Source organism: Hyperolius riggenbachi, chromosome 7, assembly GCF_040937935.1.
Source record: "Hyperolius riggenbachi isolate aHypRig1 chromosome 7, aHypRig1.pri, whole genome shotgun sequence".
Taxonomy (NCBI): domain Eukaryota; kingdom Metazoa; phylum Chordata; class Amphibia; order Anura; family Hyperoliidae; genus Hyperolius; species Hyperolius riggenbachi.
In genome coordinates this window covers 171,028,912-171,050,304 of record NC_090652.1, presented here as the reverse complement: position 1 = coordinate 171,050,304, position 21,393 = coordinate 171,028,912, and the positions used below count along the sequence as shown (strand labels likewise).

Below are 21,393 nucleotides of genomic sequence, written 5' to 3'. Positions count from 1 at the left end.
TTGCCCTCCCTGCTTGTGTATGACAGCAGGCAGTTAAAACAGATCAAAAATGATTATACAATAACAACTGGTATTGGTAGGTTTAGATATATGGAGTAAGAACAATATATTTATGATTATTACGAGTTAGAAACTTATATTAAAAAACCGAATGCAGTTGTCTGTGTGAGAACGGTATTATGCTGCCATCTAATGGTCAATATTTGGTACAGCCTTGGTAATGCTCTTTCAGAACTTGATACATATTAATCTATGATGAATAGGTTTTTTTTAGAAGAAACTATAATGTCATATATGGTGAAACTACAGATGTTGGACATATGGAAAAATTAATAATAAAACATGAGAATTATATCATAAGAGTAAAGGCTGAATATAAGCAATATGAAATAATGGAATAAAATTGTATGATAGTGAAGGACAGACCAATGTAGATATCTATAAAAATAATAATAAAAAAATAAATACCAATATCGATGACAACATATATACACACATAAATAAAAAGGATATAAAAAAAAGGCCAGGCCCAATACAAGTCATGATAAAAGCAAAGGTAAAATGATAAAAACAATAAAACCAGGATAAAAGAGAGCGACTGATAAAAGCAAAACAGAGCGAGGGTGTGTTTGGTTGATTTTTTCAGTAGATTTTTTCTAGTACTTCGTTCAACCCTTCTGGGGTGAGGGTTTTGAGGGTTTGGATCCAATACATTTCGTATTTTTTTTAAATTTCGAATGCATTTGGTCTTTTGACATCCACTGAGTCAATCAGCATGATGTTGAAGAAAGCTGGGTTGTGCTCGTGATGGGTGCTAAAGTGCCGTGAAACGCTGTGAAGGGGAAAACTGTTGATGATGTTACGTTTGTGTTGTCCAATTCTAGAACGTGCGAGTTGAGTGGTTCTCCCCACATACTGGATGTTACAGGGGCAAGAAATAAGATAGATGACATATTTAGATTCGCAGGAAAGATGTGTCTTGATGGGATATTTGATGCCTGTAGTGGTCGACGTGAAGTGGGCACCTGAATGTATGAATTGACACGCTAAACATCGGTTCTTCTTGCATGGGGAGCAGCCGGGTTCCTGTGATAGTGGGATGGTGGGGGGAGGTTGGTTGTTTAATGAGCGTAGTTTACTGGGTGCTATAAGATTGCGAAGATTTGGAGCTCTTCTGAAAGTAATTGAAGGTGTTTTAGGTAAAAGGGGTCGCAGGTAGGGGTCCTGCATGAGAATGCCCCATCCATTCTTCAGTATACTGCGTATAGTGGTGTGTTGAGCATTGTAACGGGTAATGAATCTTGGGGGGTCCTTTTTGTTGGTCTGTGGGGGTACGTCTGGGCGTGGATGAGGGTGTTTGGCTCTATGTTTGGCATCTTTGATTAGTTTACGTGGGTACTGTCTGTCAATGAACTTTTTTGTGAGGACTTCAGATTGTAAGTTGAATTGCATGGGGTCAGTGCAGTTCCTATAAATCCTTCTGTACTGACTATAAGGGGTGTTGGTGATCCAGGGGTGATGGTGGAAGCTGTTGAAATGTATGTAATTGTTGGCGTCGACCGGTTTGAAGTATGTCTTGGTTTTAATGTAGTTGGATTCGATATATAGTGTAAGGTCTAAGAATTCTATGGACTGGGGGTGATGGTGGAATGTAAACTGGAGTTCTGCTGGGTTAGAATTGAGATAACTAACGAATTTTGGAATGAGGAGGACATCACCCTTCCAGATGAAAATGAGGTCGTCTATGTAACGTTTGTAGAATATAATGTTATTGGCAAATGGGTTATGTGGGGAAAATTTTAGTGATTCCAGAAGGCCCATGGTGAGGTTGGCGTATGAGGGTGCGAATGAGCTTCCCATGGCCGTGCCGCTGGTCTGATGGTAGATTTTGTCGTTGAACGTGAAAATGTTGTTATGGAGTATGAATTCTGCACATTGGAGAAGGAAAGTTTGTTGTGCGGGGGGCATGAGTGGATTGGTGGCTAGGGCATATTGTAGGGCTTGGAGGCCATAAGGGTGAGGTATATTAGTATACAAGGCTGTAACGTCACATGTAAGCCACACAAAGTCAGACTGCCAGGTAATATCATGTAGAAGATGGATGAGCTCTTGGGAATCTTTAAGATAAGATGGAAGGGATCGCACAAGTGGTTGCAGATGTTGGTCAATGTATTTTGATAGATTGCAGGTAATGGAGTTCATACCGGACATAATAGGTCTTCCTGGTGGTTTTTGTAGACTTTTGTGTATTTTTGGTAAGTAGTAGAAGATGGGGGTAGTAGGTTGGGTATTGATAATGTAATTCCTTTCATTTTTTGTGACTAAGTTTGACATGAAACAGCTCTATCCTAAAGCAACACCAATCAGGATTGGGAATTCAGACATAAACAGCTCCAACCTTGTGCGCAGCCTTGGCGTACTAATCGATGGGAATTGAGTTTCAGAAACCAAATTTCATCTGTAGTTAAATCTTCCTTCTTTCATCTGAAGAACATTGCAAAGATTAAACATCTGATTCCCCCAGAGGATCTTCAAACCCTAGTCCACGCCTTCATCACATCACGGCTGGACTACTGCAATGCCCTTTATGCTGGCCTCCCCAAAAAAGACTTGCGTCGCCTGCAATTAGTGCAGAATGCTGCTGCCAGATTGCTAACAAACCAGCCTCGCCACTGTCACATTACACCGATCCTTCGCTCACTGCACTGGCTACCAGTAGAATGGAGAATACTCTTCAAGATTGGACTGCTGACATTCAAATCCCTGCACAATCTGGGCCCTGGATACATGAAGGACTTGCTGAAGCTGCACCACACCTCTCACAACCTCAGATCAGCAAGTTCTATAAACTTGGTCACTCCCAGAGTGCACCTCAAAAAATCTGGAGACAGAGCCTTCTGTCATGCTGCCCCTACTCTTTGGAACTCCCTACCACACCCAGTAAAGACAGCACCATCCCTGGAGCTATTCAAATCCAGACTGAAAAGCCACCTGTTTAGCCTGGCATTTCCAGATTTATAAAATTCTTCCCCTGTACCACGATGGTCGGAGCCATGCTTATGCGCTTTGAGTCCCACGGGAGAAAAGCGCTTTACAAATGTTATTTGTTGTTGTTGTTGTTGATGAATGCTGTATTGATAAAGGATTTGAGGGTATTATGGAGGTCAATGGTGGGGTCGGTGGTTAGAGTCTCATAGTGTTTTGGGTTGTCGAGGAGCCTGGCTGCTTCTTCTAAATAGTCGATGCGGTTTAGAATCACTATGCCTCCGCCTTTGTCTGCTGGTTTAATGACCAGGTTGGGATTAGATTGAAGTTTTTTAAGGGCAGACGTTTCTTGGTGTGTGAGATTGGATTTGAGTGTGGGTTGGAAGTCTGATAAATTCTGTATGTCTTTTAAGATGAGGGAGTAAAAAGTTTCTATGAAGCAGCCCTTGGAGGCTACTGGATAAAATCTGGATCTTCCTTTCAGCTGTGTCGTGATGTATTTTTCTAAATTGAGGTCAGGAAGAGAGACAGATGTGGTGGGTATGTTGTCATTGGCTGTGATGATGAGGGAGGTATTGTCTGTGTTATCAGAGGGTTTGAAGTTTTTCCTCTACTTCCTCTTTTTCTATATCTGATAACTGTCGTTTGGCTTTGTTGATGGGCTGGAGGAACACCTTTTCCCTCAGCTCTATCACAGAATATATTAGCAACCCAACTTCCAAGCCCCAGGTCAGAAAAAGGTGTTCCTCCAGCCCATCAACAAGCCAAACGACAGTTATCAGATATAGAAAAAGAGGAAGTAGAGGAAAAGGGAAAAGGAAAAAGAAACAAAACTTAACCCCACTGGGCCCTTCCCCACCCACTACTAAATGCATCTTCAACTTATCAAACCACATCCTCACCACCCATGAAACCACTCTACTAGAAAAAGGTCTGTCCTTTTGTCCCACTAATCAAATTAATAACTTTGAACTCTTCACAGACCTGAACACCCACATCCGCAAACGAACCCTAAAAAGACACTTCGCCATGAAAAACTTCAAACCCTCTGATAACACAGACAATACCTCCCTCATCATCACAGCCAATGACAACATACCCACCACATCTGTCTCTCTTCCTGACCTCAATTTAGAAAAATACATCACGACACAGCTGAAAGGAAGATCCAGATTTTATCCAGTAGCCTCCAAGGGCTGCTTCATAGAAACTTTTTACTCCCTCATCTTAAAAGACATACAGAATTTATCAGACTTCCAACCCACACTCAAATCCAATCTCACACACCAAGAAACGTCTGCCCTTAAAGGGGAACTGAAGAGAGAGGTATATGGAGGCTGTCATGTTTATTTCCTTTTAAGCAATACCAGTTGCCTGGCAGCCCTGCTGATCCTCTGCCTCTAATACTGTTAACCATAGCCCCTGAACAAGTATTCAGCAGATCAGGTGTTTCAGTGGTTCAGACTTATAAGTCTGATCTGACAAGACTAGCTGCATGCTTGTTTCTGGTTTTATTCGGATACTACTGCAGAGAAATAGACCAGCAGGGCTGCCAGGCAACTGGTATTGATTAAAAGGAAATAAACACGACAGCTCTCTCTTCAGTTCCCCTTTAAAAAACTTCAATCTAATCCCAACCTGGTCATTAAACCAGCAGACAAAGGCGGAGGCATAGTGATTCTAAACCGCATCGACTAGAAGAAGCAGCCAGGCTCCTCGACAACCCAAAACACTATGAGACTCTAACCACCGACCCCACCATTGACCTCCATAATACCCTCAAATCCTTTATCAATACAGCATTCATGTCAAACTTAGTCACAAAAAATGAAAGGAATTACATTATCAATACCCAACCTACTACCCCCATCTTCTACTACTTACCAAAAATACACAAAAGTCTACAAAAACCACCAGGAAGACCTATTATGTCCGGTATGAACTCCATTACCTGCAATCTATCAAAATACATTGACCAACATCTGCAACCACTTGTGCGATCCCTTCCATCTTATCTTAAAGATTCCCAAGAGCTCATCCATCTTCTACATGATATTACCTGGCAGTCTGACTTTGTGTGGCTTACATGTGACGTTACAGCCTTGTATACTAATATACCTCACCCTTATGGCCTCCAAGCCCTACAATATGCCCTAGCCACCAATCCACTCATGCCCCCCGCACAACAAACTTTCCTTCTCCAATGTGCAGAATTCATACTCCATAACAACATTTTCACGTTCAACGACAAAATCTACCATCAGACCAGCGGCACGGCCATGGGAAGCTCATTCGCACCCTCATACGCCAACCTCACCATGGGCCTTCTGGAATCACTAAAATTTTCCCCACATAACCCATTTGCCAATAACATTATATTCTACAAACGTTACATAGACGACCTCATTTTCATCTGGAAGGGTGATGTCCTCCTCATTCCAAAATTCGTTAGTTATCTCAATTCTAACCCAGCAGAACTCCAGTTTACATTCCACCATCACCCCCAGTCCATAGAATTCTTAGACCTTACACTATATATCGAATCCAACTACATTAAAACCAAGACATACTTCAAACCGGTCGACGCCAACAATTACATACATTTCAACAGCTTCCACCATCACCCCTGGATCACCAACACCCCTTATAGTCAGTACAGAAGGATTTATAGGAACTGCACTGACCCCATGCAATTCAACTTACAATCTGAAGTCCTCACAAAAAAGTTCATTGACAGACAGTACCCACGTAAACTAATCAAAGATGCCAAACATAGAGCCAAACACCCTCATCCACGCCCAGACGTACCCCCACAGACCAACAAAAAGGACCTGCCAAGATTCATTACCCGTTACAATGCTCAACACACCACTATACGCAGTATACTGAAGAATGGATGGGGCATTCTCATGCAGGACCCCTACCTGCGACCCCTTTTACCTAAAACACCTTCAATTACTTTCAGAAGAGCTCCAAATCTTCGCAATCTTATAGCACCCAGTAAACTACGCTCATTAAACAACCAACCTCCCCCCACCATCCCACTATCACAGGAACCCGGCTGCTCCCCATGCAAGAAGAACCGATGTTTAGCGTGTCAATTCATACATTCAGGTGCCCACTTCACGTCGACCACTACAGGCATCAAATATCCCATCAAGACACATCTTTCCTGCGAATCTAAATATGTCATCTATCTTATTTCTTGCCCCTGTAACATCCAGTATGTGGGGAGAACCACTCAACTCGCACGTTCTAGAATTGGACAACACAAACGTAACATCATCAACAGTTTTCCCCTTCACAGCGTTTCACGGCACTTTAGCACCCATCACGAGCACAACCCAGCTTTCTTCAACATCATGCTGATTGACTCAGTGGATGTCAAAAGACCAAATGCATTCGAAATTTAAAAAAAATTTGAAATGTATTGGATCCAAACCCTCAAAACCCTCACCCCAGAAGGGTTGAACGAAGTACTAGAAAAAATCTACTGAAAAAATCAACCAAACACACCCTCGCTCCGTTTTGCTTTTATCAGTCGCTCTCTTTTATCCTGGTTTTATTGTTTTTATCATTTTACCTTTGCTTTTATCATGACTTGTATTGGGCCTGGCCTTTTTTTTATATCCTTTTTATTTATGTGTGTATATATGTTGTCATCGATATTGGTATTTATTTTTTTATTATTATTTTTATAGATATCTACATTGGTCTGTCCTTCACTATCATACAATTTTATTCCATTATTTCATATTGCTTATATTCAGCCTTTACTCTTATGATATAATTCTCATGTTTTATTATTAATTTTTCCATATGTCCAACATCTGTAGTTTCACCATATATGACATTATAGTTTCTTCTAAAAAAAACCTATTCATCATAGATTAATATGTATCAAGTTCTGAAAGAGCATTACCAAGGCTGTACCAAATATTGACCATTAGATGGCAGCATAATACCGTTCTCACACAGACAACTGCATTCGGTTTTTTAATATAAGTTTCTAACTCGTAATAATCATAAATATATTGTTCTTACTCCATATATCTAAACCTACCAATACCAGTTGTTATTGTATAATCATTTTTGATCTGTTTTAACTGCCTGCTGTCATACACAAGCAGGGAGGGCAACTCGCCCGCTTTAAAAAGGGCCGCACTCCCGCACGTTAGGACACACCCCTTGCGTCTTTGACGCACGTGCGCACTACACACTCTATGCGTACTGCGTCAAATTTGACGCATGCGCAATACCTTTACAGGCTACCCGGCGTGCTCTATACCCAATACGTACTACGTCGAGCCTGACGCATGCGCAGTACTGCCCTAGCTCCCGGCGCCCGCACCATTACGTCACCCGCGGGCGACGTATACAAGCTGCTAGTCTCCCTCTCCAACACGCCCACTCAGTGTCATTACACACCTCCGTTCGCCTCTCCCATTCCCACGTAAGCACACCCAGTACATAGGTGTGGCTTACCCACATTGTATGCCACCACATTGGTCGTCGCTCATTTTACCAACACGCCCAGCTCCAAGCCAGGACCTCAACCCCACCCACCCTCGCTCATCCACGCCCCCCTAATTATGTTTCCCTCCATTCCCACACAATTAAAAGCACACTAGCGCCTACAGCATGTTACTGAGGCGCTATTCTAGATACTACAGATCTCCTGGTAAGTCCTTTTTCTTTACATCTACCTACTGCCATTGTCTCCCTTCGATTATGCCTAGCATTTCCTTACCTGGGCCACCTCCCCACCCCATACTACCTTTGATATACAATATACGATGCACTTTATACCTCTTGCTTGTTTACCACCTCAGTTCTAACATAGCTCCAGCCACCTTCCCATTCATTACTCCCCACTACTCTCACCAACATTTTCCCCACCCACTCCTTACTACCCACCCGTTTTTCTCATGTTACAATCTTTGTTTTCCCTAATATCACATTATACACACAGATCTTTGTATATTTTGTATATTTTATGTGACCTTTGATTATATATCAGCAATACTATCTGTATTTTTTCATAGTCTGTAGCAACTGCATAGCCTTCATTACAGCCATTATTGTTTTTCGTTTTTATCTACAGTTAACCCCTTGTTTGCCTGATGAAGCAGACTTGACCTGCGAAACGCGTTGCATTTCCCTTGGGGTATCGTATAATAAATGTGTTTACTTATATAAAAACAGGACGTCTTGTCTGCTTACGGGAGGCAAGCCCACCACTTCCTCCTAGCAATTTTTAAAATTTTTATGAACTTTTAACCTGCTGGCGCCTCTGTTCAACTTACAAATAAGAAGAATTTAGCCATAGTGCCCCTTTAAGTAAGCTATAACTGCCTGGAGCTTATTTAGTCCTGATATTAAATTCTAATATTTCTACGATTACCTCTCTCTGTATGGAAACCAGTTTTTTTTTTTTTTTAATCAATAATGGCTTTCATTTTCTCCCCTGTGACAACTACCTGTAGCTGTGTCTTTAAAGGACAACTGAAGTGAGAGGGATATGGAGGCTGCCATATTTATTGCCTTTAAGCAATGCCAAATGCCTGTCTGTCCTGCTGATTCTCTGCCTCTAATACTTTTAGCCATAGACCCTGAACAAGCATGCAGCAGATCTGGGGTTTCTGACATTGTCAGATCTGACACGATTAGCTGCATGCTTGTTTCTGGTGTGTTATTTAGACACTTCTGCAGCCAAAGAGATAAGCAGGGCTGCCAGGCAATCTGTTTTGTTTAAAAGGAATTAAAATATGGCAGCCTCCATTGTCTTCTCACTTCAGTTGTCCTTTAAGTCGCAGACTTCCTCTGATAATTTGTCATGCTCTTTCTCAGATCATTCAAGGGCTAAGCCACTTAACGTCTTGGCATGCTCGAGATGAGCCTTCTTTAACCTAACTACAAAATCTGCATCATCACCATACTTTGCTGGGGCTTTGTGGGAACTAAACCCCCTGGATACGTAACCCATTTCTTTATACCTATCAAGTGAGGCCACAGTCCAGAATAGCCTATTCATAAGCCTTAGGTGAACTGTATGCACTGATATGATGTGGCTAATATGCTTTGTTTCTCTCAATATATTGGCCTCTCTCCGTATGGGGCTTACTTATCCCTGTTATCAATTGCATGCTTCCACGCTGGGATCACCAGCTCTTCTTATTTCAGTCTAGATCAATTACTCATATTTTGCATTAAATTTGCTACCTATGCACTGAGCAGTGAATTGGCCATCCGACCAGACTCTGCCACCGCTTCCCTTCCATTGGATACCGGCACAAAGGTATTTTCCACTCGCTGGCCCATCCTTTCTATGCCGCTAGCATTGGTTACTCCACGCACCACGAGACTATATTCGCAAATGAGTGTGCTCCAAGCAACAAGGAAGTTGGCGACCGGAGGTCCTGTCATGTGCTCCAGTGTGAGATGCGAGCAGACTTCTGGGAAAGTGCCGATTGGATTGCCCATTAGGAAGGTATTGGTGTTACTTAAAGGAGTAACTGTCGGGCATAAAATCAATTCTATATTTTTATCTGGTAAACAAGTAATGAGGCTGCTAATCAGGCAATCCAAAAGTTAAAATCTTTTACTTTTCTTGTTTATAAATGATCATTCCCCAGTTTACCTGATTCTTATTTGGTACGTTGCCGCACAAAGAAGTTGCAGGGCATGCTGGGTTGTCCTTTTTTTGCTTGTGTGCATTAGTTAAGTCTGAGAGGAAATAAAGAAGGAAAAAAAAACCAAAAAAACAAAAAAACACCTTTGTGCGGCAACGTACCAAATAAGAGTCAGGTAAACTGGGAAATGAGCATTTATAAACAAGAAAAGTAATAGAGATTTTAACTTTTGGATTGCCTGGTTAGCATTCGTATTACTTGTTTACCAGATAAAAATATAGAATTGATTTTTGATTTTATGCCCGACAGTTACTCTTTAATGTCTCACCTACAGCATGGTGGTGAGCCTTCTGCCCACCATGGAGCAGAGTCCGTGGGGAAACGCAATCCGCACAAAACAATTGTCTATGGCCTAGTTTGTGTGTCGCAAGAACTGGAAATAATTGTCAAAGTCTCACGACAGACACCAATCACTTGGATCCGGTAGCAGCCACAATACAGGACCTCAGAAGCCAATGTGCAGATGAACAATAATAGCCAACAATGTGGTTATCCTATAATTCCACCCAGCCAGGCAGCACTAATACTGGCAAAGATAACTAAAATACATTAAAAAAAGACCTGGCACACCATCATGGCAGAGTATCAGAAAACTTTTATAAACCATGCAATACAAGTAAAAGTTAAAAAGTGTTTTGATGCTCTGCCATGATGGTACGCCATGTATTTTTATACCGGATGGGTGATGTATAACAAAATGTACATGAACTGTCATCTTGCTTGTCATCCTCGCTTTACCACTGGGAATAAATGAGAGCTTCATATGATTGGTGCCACATCAGTTTCATATGTGCGCGATTGTTTATCTTGTAATGTGGTTGCACAATCGCTCCATTGCTGTGTTCCCTGTGGTTGAATAGCACTAGCCACTCCTTTGATACCCGAGTGCGAAGGTTACTTCCTTGTTTGCTTAAAAAATAAAAAAGTAAGCTGTCCAAACTACTCCTCCTATTCAATCATCACCATCATAAGCAAGTCTAGGAGGAGCTGGGAGGTGGCATCAGCTAGTCATTCACTGTAAGTGCAGAACTGATCCTGCTCACCATTTCCCATGTGCTTTACAGAAGGGAGCAGGTGGGTAGGGTTCTATGACAGTTCTGTGATGGAAAAAAAAAATCCCCTAAACTCCTGGCAGCTCCATACTTCGTGCACAGATCTCTGGGTCATGTGACTGATTTTTCTAAAAGCAATTTCTATGAAATGACTGCATCAAATATGAAGTAATGATAAATGCCTCTATTCAATTTTACAGTCAAATCGAAAATCCAGTCCTGGTTTGCTTGATCATTTATGAAATCCCCACGAACGGCATCCTTAAGCATCAGTTTCCCTTTTCCATCTTTCATATGTAGCAACCCCTCTTTCATCCCCAGGTGCCCACTTGGGCTGCAGCAGCCCAAACCCTGGGTCATTGTGGCCTCTCCAGAAATCCAGCCCTAGAGATGTAAATTAGCCTAACATATTTGCAATTTCTCAATGTTGTACCTGTAATGTGTCCATTGTGCTCCTTCAGCTCATGAACCTTTACCCATTGGTTCCCATTTTGTTTGTAGATGTGTACCTCATGGTTATTTGGGCTTATTGCAATCTCTGTAAAATAGAAGGAAAAAAACAAGGAATCAAAACAAAAATCGTAATATCTTATTCAAGGAAACCTTTGTTCAAACCCAAAAACATGCAACTTTTTCATATTGGAATTTCTCAGAAATGCACCTATAAAAAACAGTGCATGAAAAATTAAAATATAAAATTTAAAGTGTACATAAGGTAAACCTAAAAAAACCTAAAAGGTAACCTAAAAACCTAAGGTAAACCTAAAAAAAAAAAACCACACATACTCAAGAAGAGTGAAGCCTCTTGATCCTACAGAGGGTTTCCATGTCATCCTCTGATTCTCCATTGCCATTCATAGTCACGCTCCTCTTCAGGCACGAGCGCGGCTTTACTGTGCCAGTACGGCCGAGCCTGCTCTTTAAGTCAGCTATGCTTATGTCAGAAGAGGAGCGCAGCCCCAAAGTTCTGGAGGGTCCTGCGAGCAACTGCAAGGAAGACATGGAAAGCCTTTACAAGATCCAGTCTTCCCTCTTCTTAGGTAAGCATCTGTTATTTAGGTATGTGTTCACCTCGGGTACACTTTAAAGGACAACTGAAGTGAGAGGGATATGGCGCTACCATATTTATTGTCTTATATGCATTTGCAAATCAGATGTTTCTGACATTATTGTGAGATCTGACTGGATTACATAGTTACATAGTTACTTTGGTTGAAAAAAGACATACGTCCATCGAGTTCAACCAGTACAAAGTACAACTCCAGCCTGCTCCCTCACATATCCCTGTTGATCCAGAGGAAGGCGAAAAAACCCTTACAAGGTAAAAATTCCTTCCCGACTCCAGATGGCAATCAGATAAAATCCCTGGATCAACATCATTGGCATTACCTAGTAATTGTAGCCATGGATGTCATTCAACGCAAGGAAAGCATCTAAGCCCCCTTTAAATGCAGGTATAGAGTTTGCCATAACGACTTCCTGTGGCAATGCATTCCACATCTTAATCACTCTTACTGTAAAGAACCCTTTCCTAAATAAATGGCTAAAACGTTTTTCCTCCATGCGCAGATCATGTCCTCTAGTCCTTTGAGAAGGCCTAGGGACAAAAAGCTCATCCGCTAAGCTATTATATTGCCCTCTGATGTATTTATACATGTTAATTAGATCTCCTCTAAGGCGTCTTTTCTCTAGACTAAATAAACCCAGTTTATCTAACCTTTCTTGGTAAGTGAGACCTTCCATCCCATGTATCAATTTTGTTGCTCGTCTCTGCACCTGCTCTAAAACTGCAATATCTTTTTTGTAATGTGGTGCCCAGAACTGAATTCCATATTCCAGATGTGGCCTTACTAGAGAGTTAAACAGGGGCAATATTATGCTAGCATCTCGAGTTTTTATTTCCCTTTTAATGCATCCCAAAATTTTGTTAGCTTTAGCTGCAGCGGCTTGGCATTGAGTACGATTATTTAACTTGTTGTCGATGAGTACTCCTAAGTCCTTCTCCAAGTTTGATGTTCCCAACTGTATCCCATTTATTTTGTATGGTGTTAGACCATTGGTACGACCAAAATGCATGACTTTACATTTGTCAACATTGAATTTCATCTGCCATGTATGTGCCCATATAGCCATCCTATCCAGATCCTGTTGCAATATAACACTATCTTCCTTAGAGTTGATGATTCTGCACAATTTTGTATCATCTGCAAAAATAGCAACATTGCTCACTACTGTATCCACTAGGTCATTAATAAATAAATTGAAGAGCACTGGACCCAGTACAGACCCCTGTGGGACCCCACTGCTAACAGTCTCCCATTTTGAGTATGATCCATTGACCACAACTCTTTGTTTTCTGTCCATTAGCCAGTTCCCTATCCAAGCACACAGACTCTTCCCCAGTCCTTGCATCCTCATCTTTTGCACCAGACTTTTGTGGGGAACAGTGTCGAAGGCCTTAGCAAAGTCTAAGTATATCACATCTACAGCATTCCCAATATCCATATTAGCATTCACTACCTCATAAAAGCTGAGCATGTTAGTCAAACAGGACCTGTCTTTAGTAAACCCATGTTGATGCTGAGAAATAAGATTATTTTCTACTATGAAGTCATGTATAGTATCTCTTAGTAACCCCTCAAATAGTTTGCATACAACTGATGTTAAGCTTACAGGTCTATAATTTCCTGGATCTGATTTTTTGCCCTTCTTAAATAATGGGAAAACGTGGGCTGTACGCCAATCCACTGGGACTCTGCCAGTTGCAAGAGAGTCACAAAAGATAAGATAAAGGGGTTTATCTATAACTGAACTTAATTCCCTTAGGACCCGAGGATGCATGCCATCCGGGCCAGGTGCCTTGTCTATTTTTAATTTATTTAGTCTTGCCTTTACTTCTTCCTGCGTTAAGTATTTAATATTACAGTTAGAAGATTGAGACTCTTCCGCCTCTGTAATTTGCAACAGTGCTGTTCCCTTTGTAAAGACAGAAGCAAAGAAAGCATTTAATAACTCTGCCTTACCTTGGTCATCCACCATTGAGTTTCCACCTTCATCCTTTAGGAGTCCTATACAGTCAACCTTTCTTTTTTTAGAGTTGATGTACTTGTAAAACTTTTTTGGGTTAGATTTGATATCCCTAGCGATTTGATTTTCAGCTTCGATCTTTGCCAGCCTAATTTCTTTTTTACAATTTTTATTGCACTCCTTGTAATTGCTGAGTGCAGCCTCGGACCCCTCCTGTTTTAGGACCTTATAGGCATTCTTTTTCCTCTTCATTTTATCTCTAACCTTTCTATTCATCCATAGAGGCCTTTTTTTATTCCTAGACATTTTGTTTCCATATGGGATATACATACTACAATATTGATTGAGAATACGTTTAAAAGCTTGCCATTTCCCTTCAGTGTCGTCCCCTTGTAGTACATTATCCCAGTTCACCAAACTTAGTGCCTGCCTAATTTGATTGAACTTTGCTTTTCTAAAATTCATAGTTTTAGTGGTCCCGCTGCCCCGTGGCCTATCAGTCACCAGATCAAACGTTATCATGTTGTGATCACTATTTCCCAAATGTTCTTGAACCTGCACATTTGTTACATTGCTGCATGCTTGTTTCTGTTTGTTTATTCAGACACTACTGCAGCCAAATAGATTAGCAGGGCTGCCAGGAAACTGATATTGTTAAAGAGGAAATAAATATGGCAGCCTCCATATTCTTCTCACTATAGTTGTCCTTTGAAATCAAAGGATTGGGCTGCAAGCCATCAGCATTTGCCTAGACTAGTGTGTTAACATCATTAGCAGGGACAGGTGACCGTCATGAGGAAAACCAGGAGGCAAGAGGGGAGTGTCAGGAAACCGCAAGCTGTCAAAGTAAGTGTAGATGTTGCCCCAGGTGACGGCTTGCAGCCCGAATTTTCGATTTCTATATAGCAAAAACACCACAATTTTCAATATAAGTTTACATTATTATTTTTAAAGAAAAAAAACCAAAAAAAAAAACCACAAAAAAAAAAACCACTTTTCTTTGAAATAGATTCGGATCTACAAACAAAAGCCATGTGCAGAATAGTCTTTGTGAGAGAACCATAATTTATTTCAACACTTGTACAGTGCCGTTTTCCTGCAACATGTGAGCCTGCCGCAGGACAGTCACACCACACCATTTTTAATATAATACACCCTGCAACAGATTGCGCCGACAGGGTAATTTCCCTTGCGACCCCCCCCCCACCCCCTCTACCCCAGTGATGTGCTTCCTGCTGGACATGAATTAAGTCACTGGATTTTTGATGATTGGTCCGTGCGTAGCGTTCTGCTACTGCAACAATTTACAGTGAAATTGACTAATGCAATCTTGCACTGAGAGGTACTGCTCAGCAATGCACTGCAGAGTCATTCCAAGCACTTCCATTCCATTGCAGTACTGAGGCCTGTCTCAAGACTAATGACCACTGTGACGAGTTGCATCGGGGAGTACCGCGTCGCATAAAAACACAGTATGTGAAAGGGGCCTTAAATATCAATATCAAATTAAGAGAAAAAAACATTTAAAATCTGGACAGTGCTATAAAACCCAAGAACCTCTTTTCTGATTTAGGGCCTGTTCATACTTGCTGCGTTTGTAGAACGCGTATAAATTCAAAGAAACGCAAGTTGAAAAACGCATGCGTTTTTCTTGCGTTTAAATGCGTTTTCTATTGCGTTTTGCACAAACACGTGACCCAGGGGAAAAAAAAGAATTATGGGAACCGCAGAGGAAAACGGACGCTAAAAACGCAATAGTACGCGTTTTTGATACGCGTCCATAGACTTTCATTGCGTCCGTTTCTATGCGTATCGCACAGAACTGCGTGCAGCAATGCGGATGAGAAACGTATGCGTCTCATACGCATACATGTGAACTAGCCCATTCAAAAGCATTAGGAGCCGTTTCTATGCGTTTTTGGTACCCGGACATGTTCCCTGAAAACGGCTAGGAACGCATATAGTCTGAACAGGCCCTTAGTGTTGTTTGTGTAAGTGGGTAAATAACTTCATATGAGACAGCAACAAAAATATTTTTTGTAGTGGTGTATAAAGTGAATATCAGCACAGGGAAGAAGCATGACTGTGAGCCCACTAGTGATGGCAAAATCCCTCTCAATACGCTGAGTGCAGTTTTGCAACATAAACAGGGCGTTTCTGGAGCAATTCAAAGGAAAGTGATTTTGGGCCCTTGCTTTCCTCCGAAAATCGCTCCGAAAATGCTGCAGGATGCGAATTGCAGAAAATCACAATTGCTACTGCGAGTTCTGCTCCACTGACTATTATAAATTACAGTTTGCTTTAAAACTAAAAAAAGTTACCAAGACATATAAAATCACACATAATGAAGTGTGATTTTCTCACCCCAGGGTCCATATTCCACATATGGTCTTGAAATCCCCACCTCCAGTGTAAAATTGGGCCCCGGCATTTTTTTCTCTCATTCCAAACCATATGTGAAAAGGATGCTGGGGGATTAATGTCATAAATCCACCCCCCATGTACTGCTCCTAGCCCACACCACTGTGAAAAGAGATGCGATCTAATCCAGGCAGGCAGGCAGACATCCATCTGAAATAAGAATTATAGTAAACAGACAGGATAAGACAGGCTGCAGTAGTTCTCCTGTCTCTCCTCTCTGTGAAAAAAAAAAAAAAAAGATGTACTGTACAGGTATATACTCGCGTATAACCCTAATTTTTCAGAATAAAATAAATGTGCGGAAAAGTTTCCCCCTCGGCTTATATGCAAGTCAGTGGAGCAAAACAGATGGTGGAGCAGGTTTTGTTAAAGGAAGAGGAGTGTAAGGATTGTGCACTAGTGATCCTACTCTTACCAGCTTGTGCCCTGCTGTGTCCGTGCCCTCCATCCCCTGCAACATGGTGTGCAGAGTGTGCTGCTCAAGACTACCTGTGTCCCCTGGCTTGTGGAGCGGAGCGTGCAAGCAACGTGTCAGCGGTGCAATATTCGGGGATTGTGTGACAATCGCTGTGTCTCATATCTCTAAACCCCATCTAGTGGCTTCTTAAGACACCACTTTATGATCCTGGGGCACATCTGGCTACTGTGGAGGGGGCTTATACGCGAGTCAATCGCCTTTTCCTGGCTTCTTAAGGGAAAAGTGGGTGCCTCAGCTTATACACGGGTCAGCTTATATGTGTGTATATACGGTAATTTGATCCAGGCATGCCGAGAGCAGAGGAGGCTGAGGGTGCACTTTGTCAAGACTTCAGCATGAGGCGAAAGAAGAAAGTGTTACTACAGATATAAATGTGAGTCTGTTCTATGCACTGTGATGTACCAGATAAAAATCTAACTCTACATAGTGCATAGACAACAAAGATTTACTGCCATTCAAACCGTTTTAACTTACCTGTGGCTTCTTGCAGTTGTTCTGTTTCCACAACGTCGGTCCCATCCGAACCCCTCCGGCAAGGAGCAGCTACCCCTGCAAAGCTGGCCAGCTATGCACCTCCTCACTACACTCCCACGGCTGGGAGCATTCCGCGCATGCGCAGTACACTAAAATTGCTACTACGGGCGTGCGCGGCTTAGGGGCTGCGTATGCCCAGCAGCCAACTTTGCAGGTGTCACCGCTGCTTGCCGGAGGGACTCGGACAACATTGTAGGCACAGGATGACTCCAGGGGCTGCAAGAAGCCGGAGGCAAGATAAACTCATTTTTTTTATTGGATTTAAAATAACCCTTTAATTAGGCTAGTGCTTTTGGAATCGCTAGAATTCCATAACATGGATAAAAATGCTGAGTAGGCATAGCCCCAAAATAAGTCACAATATCCCCATTCCTCTTAGTTCAGGTTTCTTTTATAGTTTATACTGCACTGCTTTTTCTGGGTTTTTCACTGCTTTGCAAAATTGCATTCTCTCAAAGTTTTGCAGCGTGAACTGGGCCCTAAAGCCCAATTTCAGGTACTTAATAGCTTGTAATGTGTAGATATATTTTTTAATTGTAATTTACCTTCATGTTTACAAATCCTAGGTTAGACGAATCAGCTCTCTCCTACACTTATCAAGCCTAGTCCAGATGCCCCCAACCCCTACCCAAGGCCACTCAATCCTCTGCTTTAACCTAGTTTTAATTGATGCATTTTTCCCCCTGTGCATTAACAGACACTGGATTTGTGCAAGGAAGAAAGAAGGCATCTAAATATTGATAAAACTTTGTTACAAACCGCTAAAATAGAAAAAGGTTGAAGTGGCTTACCTCAATGATAACAAATTTGTATATGAAATAAAAATGTTATTAAGCACTCCTAGTTCTTGTATTTTAGCTGTTTTTAATACAGTTTTATCAATATTTGGGCACCTCTACCCCCCCTTGTGTTACCCACCCTCCTTTGGAGGGGTGTTCCATTTTAGTTAGGTGTACCCTCACCCTCATAACCAATTTTGGAGTTCTTTGCCAAAAGTGCGACCAGCGTCCAGTGCATCTGGACACCCGAGTGGAGTCGGGGTTGTTGATCTCCACCTGCCTTCAGTGGTAGATTGCCCGTCTGCAACCTTTGTGAGTACCACTCCTCAACACAATTTTGACTCCTTGCCATTACTTATTACACAATTGGGGCTCCCGTTGTCTCTGTGCTTTTTCTCCAGAGTGTCTCTTTTGATCACCTTACACAACTACTTGCATTTGTGGAACAAGTTATATTTATCTTTGACTCTTGTACTGAGCAAGAAAGGAGAAATAATGATACACTCTTCATTATGTCATTCAAGATTCTATATATGCATTTAAAAATGGCTAGGATTTTTTTTGGGTTTTTTTTGCATTGAAGGACAACATGGCTTTCATCTGACTGCCATCTGTAAACAGGGAGGATTCCCCCCCCCCCCCCCCCCAAGGCTACATTCAAAGTGGTGTATTGTGTAAATATGCTGAACTGCAAAGTACCACCTATGTGAAGTTCACAGTGCGTCCATGCAGTCTAAGGTTGTGTGGCATCCCAACGCCCTGCATGTAGTGCACTAACGTGCAGCATGTCTTCTCCGCTCCATTGCGTTCCTGCTGTTACTGGGAACGCAGTCACTGTGAACCTAGCCTAAAATGTAATTATCTCAAAGCTTGTAAGGGTTTTTCGAATGTAGGACAGTGTTGTACCCATTTCTTTCCCCCCTGGTTGATCCTGATGGATGGATGCATTACTTCAACCAAACTACGTAAAAGATGCTGCAATTAGCTCTATACTTATTACAGTTATATGCCAGATACCAATATGGTCAGCATTGACAGCAGGTACTCATCAGCCTAAAGCCCGATTCACATTAGCGTTCTGAGCCAAAAGGATCCGGTGAGCGGATCCAGTCTCCGTTTCACCGGATGGCTCAGTCCGTGGCCCGGTTCACATAGTGAAAACAGATCTGATCAATGATTGATCGGATCCGTTTTCACTCAGCAAATACATACCTAATTTTCGGTAGTGGAAGAAGATGGAAGCCTCTACCGCTGGCTACTACTGAAAATTAGGTATGTATAAACCCTCCCTTACCCACCCACTGCTGCACCCACCCGTCGCTAGATTCACGTCGGCACATGCCCCCATCCCCCGTGAAACGGTCCGTTTCTTCACTAGTGTGAACAAACGTTCCGTTTCCCCATTGCCCCAACGCTGCAGTAATTTTTGTCCGGATCCGTTCCGCTGGGCAGAACGGTCCGGAAAATTAGGGCCTGCAGCATTTTTTAGATCCGTGGACAGGAATGTACAGAACGTATCTGTACCAACGGACGCATGTGAATGGATCCATAGGTTAACATTGGATCCATTCACATCCATACCGTTTGTACATTATACGTTCCGGTTCCGATCCGCAAAAAAAAATGCTAATGTGAACCAGGCCAAACAATGCAGGAGTTTAAACAACAAGAAAATGATTATTAGAAGTTGCTTACGTGTTCGGTCTTTATTCCAGGCATGACAACTGATTGGCTCAAGTAAGAACTGGTGGAGGGACATTCTGATTTTTTTTCTTTAATGGGCTTTCAAAAACTTTAAAGAGAAATAAAACAGACTTAATAAACATTGAAATAACAAATCAAGCATTTCAGCACCACACATCACGGCTCTGATTTGTTTGTTTACTTTTTTTTTAATTAAAAATAAAATTTTAAAAACGAACTCTCTGAGCCTCGTTAAATCCTTTCTCCTCCATGCAATATGCCCAGAATGGCTGAGCCAGACTGTGTGGGGCTTCACCATCCAATCCATACAACTCACATGGTCCAAGACATGGACCATGCAAAAACCCCAACCATGTCAAGGACAAGGGGCTCATTCCCACCTCAGTACCACAGAAAAGTGAAGGTAACTACCCTTAGGGCCTGTTCAGACTATATGCGTTCCTAGCCGTTTTCAGGGAACGCGTACTGGTACCAAAAACGCATAGAAACGGCTCCTAATGCTTTTGAATGGGCTAGTTCACATGTATGCGTATGAGACGCATACGTTTCTCATCTGCATTGCTGCACGCAGTTCTGTACGATACGCATAGAAACGGACACAATGAAAGTCTATGGACGCGTATCAAAAACGCGTACTATTGCGTTTTTAGCGTCCGTTTTCCTCTGCGGTTCCCATATTTCTTTTTTTTCCCCTGGGTCACGTGTTTGTGCAAAACGCAATAGAAAACGCATTCAAACGCAAGAAAAACGCATGCGTTTTTCAACTTGCGTTTCTTTGAATTTATACGCGTTCTACAAACGCAGCAAGTATGAACAGGCCCTTACACATGTGAAGGTAAGTTGTAGGGTGAGGTAGGATGGAATATAGGAGCCCCCATTAATAAGGGGACCCTCAGATGTCTGTACCCAAGTCTCAGGTAAATAGATAAAATGACTGAGGCCACAAAAGCTGGTATGGTGGAGGTGGTTTTAAAAAGGCATGAGGGAGTAGGAAGTCCCAGGAAAATTCCCCCGACAAGCACAGCTGCAATATTTACCTTCAGGGCTCCAGCACAGGCATAATAGAAGCTTTCTGACCAGGCTTTGGAAGAAATAGCCAAACGTGATCAGGTCCACTCTACTGCGCAGGCGAGAGTCACTGCTCTTTGCTCCACCAGCGCCACACAGTGGCAGCTCCAGTTTCAAATTTTTGGGGGGCATAATGGCTGGCTGGTAAGGCTCATTTGGGTGATCAAAATCGATGTTTCCCAAACAGAATTGGGATTATTATCTTGATTCAAAACTTGCTGTGTGTAAAATACAAGCTCTAGTTTATTGGCTAATTTAAAAGAAAAACCATAAGCTTTCAGCTTGTAAGTCTTCTTCAGACTCTATTCCTGTTGATTGTTGCAAATAGAAGTGTCATCCAGATACATTAAAGAGGAACTGTCAGCCATACTATCTCAGAAAAAAAAAAACACATATAGAAGTAAATACTTGCTCTACTTACAAAACATATGTATTGCACTGTCCACTTTTTGATTTTAGTTTAGTGATTTTTTTTACAGTTAAAAAAAAAAAAAAGTTAAAATTTCCCATTTTAACTGTGGCTATTTTGAAGCCAATCCTGATGTCCTTTCCTTCCTTACTCAGAGAGTAACAGAGGTGTGGGAGGGGAAAACAGGAGGGAAAGAGGCCAATCAGGCTGCATTAGTTAAAGGGAACCAGAGAGGAACGAGGGG

General features: G+C 41.9%; 1 protein-coding gene across 1 annotated transcript in view; it reads right to left on the bottom strand.

Annotated features, from left to right (window-relative positions):
* ARPC1A (actin related protein 2/3 complex subunit 1A) overlaps positions 1-21,393 on the bottom strand; it is a 77,301-nt gene that overhangs the window by 40,757 nt on the left and 15,151 nt on the right. Inside the window, exons 2-3 of the mRNA XM_068244884.1 lie at positions 19,664-19,760; positions 11,163-11,267 (exon numbers count right to left, since the gene is read on the bottom strand). Coding sequence (XP_068100985.1) covers positions 11,163-11,267; positions 19,664-19,727 — 169 coding nt within the window. The 5' untranslated portion in view covers positions 19,728-19,760. The remainder of the gene's footprint in view (positions 1-11,162; positions 11,268-19,663; positions 19,761-21,393) is intronic.